The 13,534-nt window shown below is 35.8% G+C and overlaps 1 protein-coding gene across 10 annotated transcripts in view; it reads left to right on the forward strand.

The window, feature by feature from the left end:
- ALMS1 (ALMS1 centrosome and basal body associated protein) overlaps window positions 1-13,534 on the forward strand; it is a 190,531-nt gene that overhangs the window by 69,989 nt on the left and 107,008 nt on the right. For 9 of the 10 annotated variants that reach the window (XM_065929545.1, XM_065929549.1, XM_065929550.1 and 6 more), the window contains one exon: window positions 492-625. In XM_065929545.1, coding sequence (XP_065785617.1) covers window positions 492-625 — 134 coding nt within the window. The remainder of the gene's footprint in view (window positions 1-491; window positions 626-13,534) is intronic. The other variant, XM_065929546.1, reaches the window with a different exon arrangement.

Genomic DNA, 13,534 nt, shown 5'->3' on the forward strand with positions numbered 1-13,534 from the left:
CAAATAAATATGTTTTGGAAGGCAACTTTTAAGCAGTTCAGGCCTACCTGGAAATCTCTTGAGGTCAGCTTACTATACCATTCCTTTGATCACTTGTGCTTATTTTGATTCTCCAGAAACTCCCAGGTTTTATATATTAAAATATTAACGATTGTGGAAGTGGCAAAGACTGTAGCAGGAGCTAATAGGGGAGACAAAGGGACTCTTTTGATGGGAAGGAAAATTAAGATGAAATTGGCTAAATACCATATTTCAAGTGGCCTCATTGGAGAAATGTCTGTAGAATATGTTATTGTTTTTAAATCTGACTTTTCAGTGAAATTATCTCTCTCAAGAACTTCTAATAGTCTGTTATAAAATTGAGCACACACACTGTTTACTAAGCACTGTGGTAGGCATTAAATTGACTATATTGATGATCTTCTCTGCTCTTGTAATCACTGATAGTTTTGCACTGTATTATCTCGAATGCTTTTATCTTTTCTCTCCAGCCTGGAATCTGAAGTTTAATATGGCTCATGAATATGGCTACTCCATTTCAGAATTAAATGAAGATGACAGGAGAAAAGTAGAAGAGATCAAAGCAAAGTTGTTTGGTCAAGAGAGAACAACTGACTTGTCCAAGGTATAAAAGAAATCTAAAAATTAAGAGACAAAATGTGACAGAAAGGGTGTGTAATTTGACTCTCTTACCTGGGCATTGATGACTCCTGCTGTCACTGATAGTCTTTGGCTAAAGTGTTGGGAGTCTTAAGTCTTCAAAAGTTAAGTTTTAAGAATTTGATTCTATAGGTATTGATTAATTCCAAATTAATCTATTAAAATTTTTTGTCTTAGAAAAGCAGGAATAGATTTGCTTGTTTTATCAGTTATTTTTTATCACTTTCATTTTCTCTTGAGGGTGGTATCTTGAGATACAGATTCAGTTCACCTATTTTCAGATACATAGTCTCTGCTTAAGAGCACACTGCTGTCATAGCTTATGTATGAGGGACTTTTGCTTTTGGCTGCACCCCACTCGTTGTGGGGTGTGGGCTGTTGCTAGTGTCATGGGCTTCTATAGTTAACGTTGCGTGGGCTTAGTTGCCCTGGCATGTTGGATCTTAGTTCTCTGACCAGGGATTGAACCTGAATCCCCTGCATTGGAAGGTAGATTCTTAACCAGTGGATCACCAGGGAAGTCCCTCAGTGACTTTTGTTTTCATAGTACTAATTTTCCATCGATAGTGAACTGTTTCATGCATGGCAAAGAGTATATATGAAACATGAATTAAAAAAAGAAAAATAGAAATAATTCGTGTTTATTGACCATCCAGCTTGAGAAGTAGAACATTACCAAAGATCACTTGTGTGTCCTCTTTCCCATTGATGTCATTTTTACTTCTTATCCTGACATGTATTGGTTTTCCTGATGCTCAGTATGGTTTCGAACTGTACAGTAGATGGATTAAAGATGTTATATTTTCTTCTGAGAATTGCAGTTTACACACAGTCTTTGGCTTTTGAGGTTCTTCTAGGTATTTGTCTTAATGCATTCCTTTTTATTGCCCTAAGTATTGCAATGTATAAATGGATCATAGTTTATCCATTTCTGCTGTGCATGGGGCATTTGTCTGCTATTATGAATAGTAATGGGACATATCTCTCTTACAGGGTTTTGCTGTGGCTTACATGAGATAATGCCTATAAAGCGCTGGGGTGTGTGATATCTAGGTAGTGCTCAATAATTGACAACTGTTACTATTTTAACTTTTAAGTTTATATTGAAGTATAGCCAGTTAACAATGTTGTGTACATGTATCCATTCTCCCCCAAACTCCCCTCCCATCCAGGCTGCCACATAACATTGAGTAGAGTTCCCTGTGCTATACAGTAGGACCTGTTTGTTATCTATTTTAAATTGATAACTACTATTATAAATTCTATAAAAATTGGTATAGCTATCAGATATGTACACTTAATGGCTTAATTCATACAGTGTCTTAGAAAATTGTCAATGATACAGCATAATTATTTGGTTCATCATTTTGGAAAGGTTATCAGTTTTTGAAACTATGAATTGGATTGGATTTTAGTTTTACATAGCTTATCAGTTTTGGAAAAGTTATCAGTTTTTGAAACTATGAATTAGATTGGATTTTAGTTTTACATAGCTCATCAGTTTTGAAAAGGTTATCAGTTTTTTAAAGTATAAATTAGATTGGATTTTAATTTTACATGTTGATATATTTCCTCTATGTTGTACATTTCATCCCCATGACTCATTTATTTATTGTTGTACACTTCATTCCCATTACTCATTTTTTTTAAAATTTTTATTATTATTATATTTTTTATTTTACAGTGGGTCTTGTCATACATTGATATGAATCAGCCATAGAGTTACACGAATTCCCCATCCCGGTCTCCCATCCCACCTCCCTCTCCACCCGATTCCTCTGGATCTTTTATTTTGTACATCTTAGCTTTCCTTACCTATTTTACTCTTCCCTCCTGTCTACCTCCCCTGTGGCAACCACGTGTTTGTTCTGTCCATGAGACTATTTCTGTTCTGTTACATCTATCCATTTGTTTTTTAGATTCCCCATGTAAGTGAAATCATACAGTATTAGTCTGTCTTTGACTTATTTTACTTACTGTAGTACCCTCTTAAGTCCATCCATGTTGTTTCAGATGGCAAGATTTCATTCTTTTTTATGGCCTATTAACCATGGGGAGACTGTGGAAACAGTGTCAGACTTTATTTTTTTGGGCTCCAAAATCACTGCAGGTGGTGACTGCAGCCATGAAATTAAAAGACGCTTACTCCTTGGAAGGAAAGTTATGACCAACCTAGATAGCATATTAAAAAGCAGAGACATTACTTTGCCAACAAAGGTCCGCCTGGTCAAGGCTGTGGTTTTTCCAGTGGTCATGTATGGATGTGAGAGTTGAACTGTGAAGAAAGCTGAATGCCGAAAAATTGATGCTTTTGAACTGTGGTGTTGGAGAGGACTCTTAAGAGTTCCTTGGACTGCAAGGAGATCCCACCAGTCCATCCTGAAGGAGATAAGTCCTGGGTGTTCATTGGAAGGACTGATGCTGAAGCTGAAACTCCAATACTTTGGCCACCTGATGCAAAGAGTTGACTCATTGGAAAAGACCCTGATACTGGGAGGGATTGGGGGCAGGAGGAGAAGGGGATGACAGAGGATGAGATGGCTGGATGGCATCACCGACTCGATGGGCATGAGTTTGAGTAAACTCCGGGAGTTTGTGATGGACAGGGAGGCCTGGCGTGCTGCGATTCATGGGGTCGCAAAGAGTCGGACACGACTGAGTGACTGAACTGAACTGAACTGAACCATGTGGTGTATATGTGTGTACATACTTAGATTACTTCATATCTTGACTATTAGAAATAATGATGGAATGGATATAGGGGTGCATATATCTTTTTGAATTAGTGTTTCATTTTCTTTGGAAAAATACAGATAAGTGATAGTTATATTTTTAATTTTGTGGGGAACCTTCATACTGTTTTTCACAGTGGCTGCACCGCTGTGAACTTTACAATTTACATTCTCAACAACAGTGCACAAGTGTTCCTTTTTCTTCATATCCTCACCAACACGTCTTATATATTGTCTTCTTCATAACCATTCTAACAAATTGATATTTTAGTGACTTTTAAAAATTTGCACTTGCCTGATAATTAGTGATGTTGAGCATTGTTTTGTGTGTCTGTTAGCCATCTATGTGTCTTTTTTTTTTTTACGAAAATGTCATTCATATCCTTTGCCCATTTTTACACTGGGTTGTATGAATTTTTTATTTGAGTTGTATGAATTCTTTGTATATGTTGGGTATTAATCCCTTGTTAGATACATTCATTGTTTGCAGATATCTTCTAGTTAGTAGGCTGCCTTTTTGTTTTGTTGGTAATTCCCTTTGCTGTGTGGTAGCTTTTTAGTTTGATGCAGTCCGTTTGCTTATCTTTGCTTTTGTTTCCCTTGTCTAAGGAGATAAAATAATATATGCTGCTAAGACTGATCTCAGTGTACTCCCAATGTTTTCTTTTAAAAGTTTTATGGTTTCAGGTCTTCCATTTCAGTCTTTAATTCATTTTGAGTTTATTTTCATATTTGGTATAAGAAGGTGCTCCAGTTTGATTCTTTTGCCTTTAGCTGTTCAGTTTCCCCAACACCATTTATTGAAAAAAATATCTTTTTCCTATTGTTTATTTTTGCCTCATTGGTCATATATTAATTGACAATGTAACTGTGGGTTTAAAAAAAAACAAAGTGTGGGTTTATTTCTGGGTCTCTTTTTCTGTTTCATTGTTCTATAGATCTATTTTTGTGCCAGTGCCATACTGTTTTGATATCTGTAGCTTTATGGTATAGTTTGAAATCAAGACTACCAGTACTTCCAGCTTTGTTCTTCTTTCTCAAGACTGTTTAGGCTGTTTGAAATTGTGTTTCCATATAGATTTTAAATTTATTTTTTTCTAGTTTAGTGAAAAATGCCACTGGTATTTTGGTGGAGATTGCATTGAATCTGTAGATTGCTTTGGGGAATATGGTCAGTTTAACAATATTTATCTTCCAATCAATGAGCAGGTTATATCTTTGATTATTTTTGTTCAAATGTGTTTAAATTCTTTGTTCAAATTTAAGTGTTTAACATTCTACAACTTTTATTTTTAAAGACTTATTTTTTAAAGTTGTAAGTTTGCAACAAAACTGCAAGGAAGGTACAGAGATTTCCCATTTGTCTCCTACCCCATCACATGCATTTCTTCCACCATTATCAACATCCCTCCAACAGAGTGGTATATTTCTTTGGTGCATCTTAAGCACACTAAGTTCAAAGTTTACATTAGGATTCATAACTAGTGTTGTATATTCTGTATGAATGGATGTGTATAGTGACATGTACCCATTATTATAATATAGAGACTATTTTCACCACTCCAAAGTTACTCTGTACTCCATCTGTGCAAGCCTGCCACCCCCACTGCAACCACTGATCTTTTTACTGTCTCCATACTTTACTGTTTTCCACATTGTCTTATGGTTGGAATCATTTATTTTGTAGACTTTTCAAAGAGAGACTTTAGCTCTCTTAATTAGTAATATTCATTTAAGATTCTTCCATGTTTTGTCATGACTCGACAGCTCATTTCTTTTTAGCAATGAATAATATTCCGCTGTCTGTGTGTACCACAGTTTATCTATTTGTCTACTTAATAGAATTTATCTCTACATATACTGAAAGATATCTTGGTTCCATCTACGTTTTCACAGTTATTGATAAGTCTGCTATAAATGTCCAGATGCAGGTTTTCCTGTGGACATAAGTTTTCAGCTGTGTTGGATAAATATCAAGGAAAATTACAAATGCCAGATAGTATAGTAAGAGTATGCTTAGTTTTGTAAGAAACTGCTAAACCATCTTTTTAAATGAGTGTATCATCTCCTGTTCCTACCAACAGTAAATTTGAGCTTCTGTGGCTCCATATCCTCACCAGCATTTGTTGTGAAGGCTTTCTCATTGTGGCCTTTCTAATAGGTGTATAGTGGTGTCTTACTGTTATTTTAGTTTGCACTTCCTTGATAATGTAATGTGGGGCATCTTTTCAAATACTTATTTTCCATCTGTATATCTTTTTTGGTGAGGTATCTGTTAATGTCTTTGGCCCATTTTTATATATAGGGTCATTTGTTATTTTGTTATTGATGATTTTTAAGAGTTCTTTGTATATTTTGGATAACACCTTTAAAAAAAAAATCAAGTATGTCTTTTGCCAATACTCTTCTCCCAGTCTAATTCTCTTGACATTGTTTTTCATAGAAGAGAAGTTTTTTATTTTAGTGAGTCCAGCTTATCAATTATTTCTCTTAAGGATCATGCCTCTGATGTTATATGTTAAAAGTTATCACCATATCCAAGGTCATCTAGAGTTTCTCCTGCATTGTTTTCTAGCAGTTTTGCATTTTACATTTAGATCTAATATCTATTTTGATTTAATTTCTGTGAAAGGTTTAAAGTCTGTTTCTAGATTCATTTTTTCCATGTTGATGTTCAGACATTCTCATACCATTTGTTGAAAGCACTATTTTTGCTCCATTGTATTATCTTTGTTGCTTTATCAGAGATCAGTTGACTGTTTACCTGGGTCTGTTTCTGGGTTTTGTTCTCTTATAGTGATATGCTTGTTTATTTCACCATTAAAATTGTCTTGATTACTGTAGCTTTATAGTAAGTCTCAAAGTCAGATAGTGTCAGTCCTCCAACTTTGTTCTCCTCGCTTATCATGTTTGGCTTTTCTGGGTCTTTTGCCTCGCCATATAAACCTTAGAATCAATTTTCCAGTATTCATAAAATAACTTATTGGCATTATAATTGAAGTTGCACTGACTCTGTATATCAATTTGGGAGAAACTGAGGGTTTTGAAAATGTTGAGTCTTCCTGTCTATAAACATGGAATATCTTTCTGTTTATTTAATTCTTCTTTGATTTCAATCATCAATAATTGATAATTTTCCTATATAGATCTTATATATATTTTGTTAAGTTTCTATGAAATATTTCATTTTTATAGGGTGCTAATGTAAATGATATTGTGTTTTTAATTGCTAATTTCACTTACATAGGAAAACAATTGACTTGTATATTAATATTGTATTTGACAACTTACTGTAATTGCTTATTAGTTCCAAGGGTTTTTTGTTGGTTCTCTCAGATTTTCTACATAGGTGATCATGTTTTCTGAAAACACACAGTTTTATTTCTTCCATCTCCAACTGTATAGTTTTTAGTTCCTTTACTTTGTCTTAAATGCTGGGAGAAATGTCAACAACCTCAGATATGCAGATGATACCACTCTAATGTCAGAAAGTGAAGAGGAACCAAACAACCTCTTGATGAGGGTGAAAGAGGAGAGTGAAAAAACTGGCTTGAAACTCAACATTAAAAAAACTTAAGATCATGGCAGTCAGTTCAATTACTGCATGACAAATAGAAGTGGAGAGAGTGGAAGCAGTGACAGATTTTATTTTCCCAGGCTCTAAAATTGCTGAGAATGGTGACTGCAGCCATGAAATGAAAAGATACTTGCTCCTTGAAAGGAAAGCTATGACAAACGTAGACAGTGTGTTAAAAAGCAGAGATATACTTTGCCAACAAAAATAGTTAAAGCTATGGTTTTTCCAATAGTCATGTACAGATGTGAGAGTTGAACCATAAAGATGGCTGAGCAGTGAGGAATTGATGCTTTTGAACTGTGGTATTGGAGTTGACTCTTGAGAGTCCCTTGGACTGCAAGGAAATCCAACCAGTCAATCCTAAAGGAAATCAACCCTGAATATTCATTGGAAGGACTGATGCTAAAGCTGAAACTCCAGTACTTTGGCCACCTAATGCAAAGAGCTAACTCATTGGAAAAGATCTTGATGCTGGAAAAGATTGAGGCAAGAGCCGAAGGGGGAGACAGAGGGTGAGATGGTTGGATGGCATCACTGACTCAGTGGACATGAATTTGAGCAAACTCTGGGAGACTGAGCACATGCATGCTGGGTGATAGTGGAAGACAGAGAGCCTGATGTGCTGTAGTCCATGGAGTTGCAGGGAGTCGGACATGACTTAGCCACTGAACAACAGCAGAAATTGGGCATCCTGAGCTAGTTTCTAATAAAAGGATAGTTTCTCACCATTAAATATGATAAGGAAGGTTTCCTCTATTTTTATTTTACTGATAGTTTTTTTTTTTTTAGATATTCATTTGACTGTGCTGGGTCTTAGTTGCAGCACGAGGTATCATCAGTTCTTTGTGGCATGCAAACTCTTTTTTGCAGTGTTATCTAGTTTCCTGACCAGATATTGAACCTGCACCCCTTGCATCGGAAACTCAGGGTCTTAGCTAGTAGAGCACCAGAGAAGGTCCTACTGATAGTTTTATCATGAATGGGTGTTGAATTTTTTCAAATATACTTTTTGCATCTATTGATATAATCATGTGATTTTTCTTTTTTAGGTTTTTGGTGTGATGGATTACATTAGTTGGCATTATTTGGCATAAATCCCACTTGGTCACTGCTTATAATTATACTTTGTTGGATTCTATTTGTCAATCCTTTATAAAAATTAATTACTTTAATTGGAGGATAATTGCTTTATAATATTGTGATAGTTTATTGACGATTTTTGCAACTATATTCATGAGAAGATACATTGGTGTGTAGTTTTTTTCCATTGAAGTGTCTTTAGTTGTTTTATTAGGGTAGTGCTGTCTTCATAAAATTAATTAGGAAGAGATATTTCTTCTGCTTTTATTCTCTGAAATATATGAATAGGAAGTTGGTATAATTTCTTCCTTAAATGTTTGGTAGTATTTACCAGTGAACCCACCTGGACCTAGTGCTTTCTTTTTTAAAGGTTGTTAAATTACTGATTCGGTTTCTTAAATTGGTGCCTATTCAGAATGTCTTTTTCTTCTCATTTGAGTCTTGGCACATTGAATCTTTCAAGGTATTGGTCCATTTCATCTAGGTTATCAAATTTGTGGGCATTTGACTTGTTCATAGTATTCCTTTATTTTCCTTTTAATGTCCATGGGATCTGTAGTGATATCCACCCTTACATTATTTGTGGTAGTACTTTGTGCTCATTCTCTGTTAGTTTGCCTGGCTAGAGGCTTATTAGTTTATTTATTTATCTTACTTTAGAGTTAATTTGCTTTTCTTTTTGTAATTTCCTGAGGTATAAATTTAGATTATGTATTTTAGGTCTTTTTTATTTTCTAATATATGCACTCAGTGCTATTAATTTCCTTCTATGTACTGCTTTCACTGCATTCCACAAATTTTCACAAGTTGTATTTTGTTTTTCCTTTATTATTATATTTTTTCTTTGATTTATATTTTATTTAGAAGTATGTTGTTTAAACTCCACATATTTGGGAGTTTTCCAGCTGACTTAGTGTCATTTCTAGTTTAATTCCATTCTGATCTAAGAGCAGCCATTGTATTACTTTCTAAAAATTTTGTTAAGGTGTGTTTTATGACCCAGTACATGGCCTCTTATGGTTAATGTTTCATGTGAGCTTGAGAAGGATATGTAGTCTGCTGTTTTTGGCTGAAGTAGTTTATAGATGTCCAGTATATTCCAGTTTATTGATGATTTCGCTGAAGTCAAGTATAAATCTTGACTAATTTATACTTGATTTACAAATCAAGTATAAATCTTACTGATTTGCTGCCTAATGAATTTGTTAATTTCTTTTCTTTTTTTCTTTTTTATTTTTTTACTGAAGGATAATTGCTTTACAGAATTTTGTTGTTTTTTGTCAGACTTCAACATGAATCAGCCATCGTGTGTATGTTAGTCACTCAGTCGTGCCCAACTCTTTGTGATGCCATGGACTGCGGCCCACCAGGCTCCTCTGTCCATGAGATTTTCCAGGCAAGGATCCTGGAGTGGGTTGCCACATCCACTCCCTTCTGATGGAAGGGTGTTGAAGTCTCCAACTATAATAGTGTTTCTTTTTGCAATTCTCTTTTGCATTTTTTGTCTCATGTAGTTTGATAATCTTGTTTGTTGTGTGAAGAAACTACTACCCCTTTACCATTATGTTATGCCCTTTGTTGTCTATTATAACTTTCCTTGTTTTGAAGTCTGTTATAAAATTAAAAGACACTTGCCCTTTGGAAGAAAAGCTGTGACAAACTTCGACAGCGTATTAAAAAGCAGAGACATTACTTTGCTGACAAAAGTCCATCTAGTCAAAGCTATGGTTTTTCCAGTAGTCGTGTATGGATGTGAGAGTTGAGCCATAAAGCTGAGCACTGAAGAATTGATGCTTTTGAACTGTGGTATTGGAGTCAACTCTTGAGAGTCTCTTAGACTTCAAGGAGATCAAACCAGTCCATCCTAAAGGAAATGAGTCCTGAATATTCATTGGAAGGACTGATGCTGAAGCTGAAACTCCAATACTTCGGCCACATGATGCGAAGAGCTGACTCAGTGGAAGCTGATTCTTTCACTCGAAAAACATCATATATCTTTCCATCTGTGTCATCTTCAGTTTCTTTGATCAGTGTGTTATTTTCAGAGTACATGTCTTTTGTCTTCTATGTTGGTTTATTCCTAGGTATTTAGTTCTTTGTGATGTGATGGTAATTGGGATTGTTTCATTAGTTGCTCTTTCTCATCTTCCATTATTAGTATATAGAAACACAACAGATTTCTGTGTATTAAGTTTGTAACCTATAACTACCAAATTCACTGATGAGCTCTAGTAGTTTACTGGTAACGTCTTTAGGATGTTCTATGTGTAGTGTCATGTCATCTTGCAAGAAATGACATTTTAACTTCTTCCTTTCCAGTTTTGATTCCTTTTTTTTTTTTAAATTCTCTGATTACTATAGCTAGGATTTCCAAACCTATGTTGAATAAAAGCAGTGAGAGTGAACATCTTTGTCTTAGAGGAGATGCTGTCATATTTACACCATTGAGTATGATATTAACTGTAGGTTTGCCATGTATGGCCTTTGTTATGTTGAGATAGGTTTCCTCAATGCCTACTTTCTAGTCTGGAGAGTATTTTTTCATAAATGGGTACTGAATTTTGTAAAAAGGGTCTTTTGCATGTACTGAGATGATCATATAGCTTTTATTCTTAAATTTATTTTTGTTGTGTATCATACTGATTAAGTTGTGATATTGAAAAAAATCATTGTATCTCTGAGATGAATCCCACTTGATCATGATGCATGATCCTTTTAATCTGTTACTAGATTTGGATTTCTGGTGTTCTGGTAAGGATTTCAGCGTCTGTGTTCAATAGTTATATTGACCTATAATTTTCTCTCTCCTTTTTTTTGGTATCTTTGTCTGGTTTTGGTATCAGAGTGATGGTGACCTCATAGAATGAGTTTGGGAATTTTCCTTCCTCTGCAATTTTTTGGAACACTTTCGGAAGGATAGATGTTAACTCTTCTCTAAATGTTTGATAGAATTTGCCTGTGAAGACTTTTCATCCTGGACTTTTGTTTGTTGGGAGTTTTTAAAAACCACTGTTTCAATTCCAATACTTGTGATTTCTCTGTTTATATTTTCTATTTCTTCCTGGCTTGCTCTTGGGAGATTGTACCTTTCTAAGAATTTGTCCATTTCTTCCAGGTTGTCCATTTTAATTGTATACAGTTGCTGATAAAAGTCTTTTGTGATCCTTTGTATATCTGTGGTGTCATTTGTAACTTACCCTTTTTTATCTCTAATTTTATTGATTTGAGTCCTCTCTGTTTTTTAACTGATGAGTCTAGTAAAGGTTAATCGGTTTTGTTTATCTTTTCAGAGAACTAGCTTTTAGCTTCATGTATCTTTGCTGCTGTTTCCTTTGTCTCCATTTCATTTATTTCTGCTCTGATCTCTGATTTCTTTCCTCCTACTAATTTTATGTTTTGTTTCTTCTTTCTCTGTTTGTTTCAGGTGTGAGGTTAGGTTATTTCAGATTTTTTGTTTTTTTAAGATAAGATTGTATTGCTATAAAGTTCCCTCTTAAAACTCCTTTTGCTGCATTGCACAGATTTTGGGTTTCAGTGCTTTCATTTTCACTTGTTTCTAGGTATTTTTTGAGTTCCTCTTTTTAAAAAAGTTACTTATTTTGGTGGACTGGGCCTTTGTCGCTGAGCGCAGGCTTTCACTAGTTGCCGCAAGCGAGGGCCGCTCTTGGTTGCGGTGTGGTGGTTGCTCGTCTAGTTGCCGCAAGCGAGGGCCGCTCTTGGTTGCAGTGTGGTGGTTCTCGCTGCAGAGCGGTAGTTGCAGCTCGTGGGTTGAGTGGTTCCTGTGTGCGGGCTCTGGAGTGCAGACTCACTAATTGTGGTGCACAGGCTTAGTTGCTCTGCAGCATGTGGCATCTTCCTGGGCCAGGGATCAAACCCACGTCCCTTGCAATGGCAGAAGGATTTGCAACAACTGGACCACCAGGGAAGCTGTTGAGTTCCTCTTCGATTTCTTCAGTGATCCGTTGGCTGTTTATTAGCAAATTGTTTAGCCTCCACCTGTTTGTGTTGTTTTATAGTTTTTTTATTTTCTTGTAGTTTATTTTTAATCTCAGTTGTAGTTGGAAAAGATGCTTGATATAACTTCACTCATCTTAAATTTACCCACGGCTCCCTTTGTGGCACAGCATGTGATCATTACTGAGGCTATTCTGTGTGGTCATGAGAGGAATGTTTATTCTGCTTCTTTTGGATGGAATGCTGTGTAATTATCAATTAAATCCATCTGATTCCATGTGTCATTTAAGGGTTGTGTTTCCTTATTGATTTCTCTCTGGATGGTCTGTGCATTGATGAAAGTGGGGTGTTAACACAGTCTCCCACTATTGTTGTGTTACTATTGATTTCTCCCCTTTTAGCTGTTAGTATTTGCCCTATATTTTGACGCACTCCTGTATTGGATGCATATATATTTATAATTGTTATATCTTAATTCTTGCATTGGTCCCTTGATGATTATGTAGTGACCTTTGTTTTAGTAGTCCTTGTTTCAAAGTCTGTTTTGTCTGATAAGAGCATTGCAGTTCCACCCTTCTTTAGATTTCCTTTGGCCTGGAATACATTTTTCCTTCTCCTCACTTTCAGTGTGTACATATCCCTACGTCTGAAGTGAGGTCTCTTTTTTAAAAAAAACAAAATTATTTATTTTTGGCTGTGCTGGGTCTTTGTTGCTGCACACAGACTTTGTCTAGTTGTAGAGTGGAGGCTACTCTCATTGCAGAGCGCAGGCTTCAGTAGTTGTGGCACGCGGGCTTAGCTGCTCCTTGGCATGTGGGATATTCCTGGATGAGGGATTGAACCTGTGTCCCCTGCATTGGCAGGCGAATTCTTATCTAATGTGCCAGCAAGGAAGTCCCTGAAGTGGATTTCTTACAGACAACTTTTATAGGGGTCTTACTTTTGTATCTGTTTAGGCAGCCTGTGTCTTTTGGTTGGAGCATTTAATCCATTTACATTTGATATAGTTATTGGTATATATATTCCTATTGCCATTTTGTTGAGTGTCTTGGGTTTGTTTTTGGAGGTCTTTTTTTCTTCCCTTCCTCTTTTGTTCCGGTCTCTTGTTTGAGCACCATCTTTAGTGTTACGGTTGGGTTGCTCTTTCTTTTTTGTGTGTGTATCTGTTGTAGTTTTTGGCTTTGCTGTTCACCATAAGGTTTTGGTATAGCGGTCTGTATAATGTACAAGGTTGTTTTAAGCTTCTGGTCTTCCCCCCCACCCCCCAGAGAAGTTCCTTTATCATTTGTTGCAAAGCTGGTCTGGCGGTGTTGAATTCTCTTAGCTTTTGCTTCTCGGTAAAGCTTTTGATTTCTCCATCCAGTCTGTGAGAGCCTCACTGGGTAGGGCATTCTTGGTTGTAATTTCTTCCCTTTCATCACTTTAAATATATTGTGCCACTTTCATCACTTAAAAATATATATATATATATATATATATATATATAGAGAGAGAGAGAGAGAGAGAGAGAGAGAGAGAGAGAGAGAGAGTT

Source organism: Muntiacus reevesi, chromosome 3 (genome assembly GCF_963930625.1).
Source record: "Muntiacus reevesi chromosome 3, mMunRee1.1, whole genome shotgun sequence".
In the NCBI taxonomy this organism is placed as follows: domain Eukaryota; kingdom Metazoa; phylum Chordata; class Mammalia; order Artiodactyla; family Cervidae; genus Muntiacus; species Muntiacus reevesi.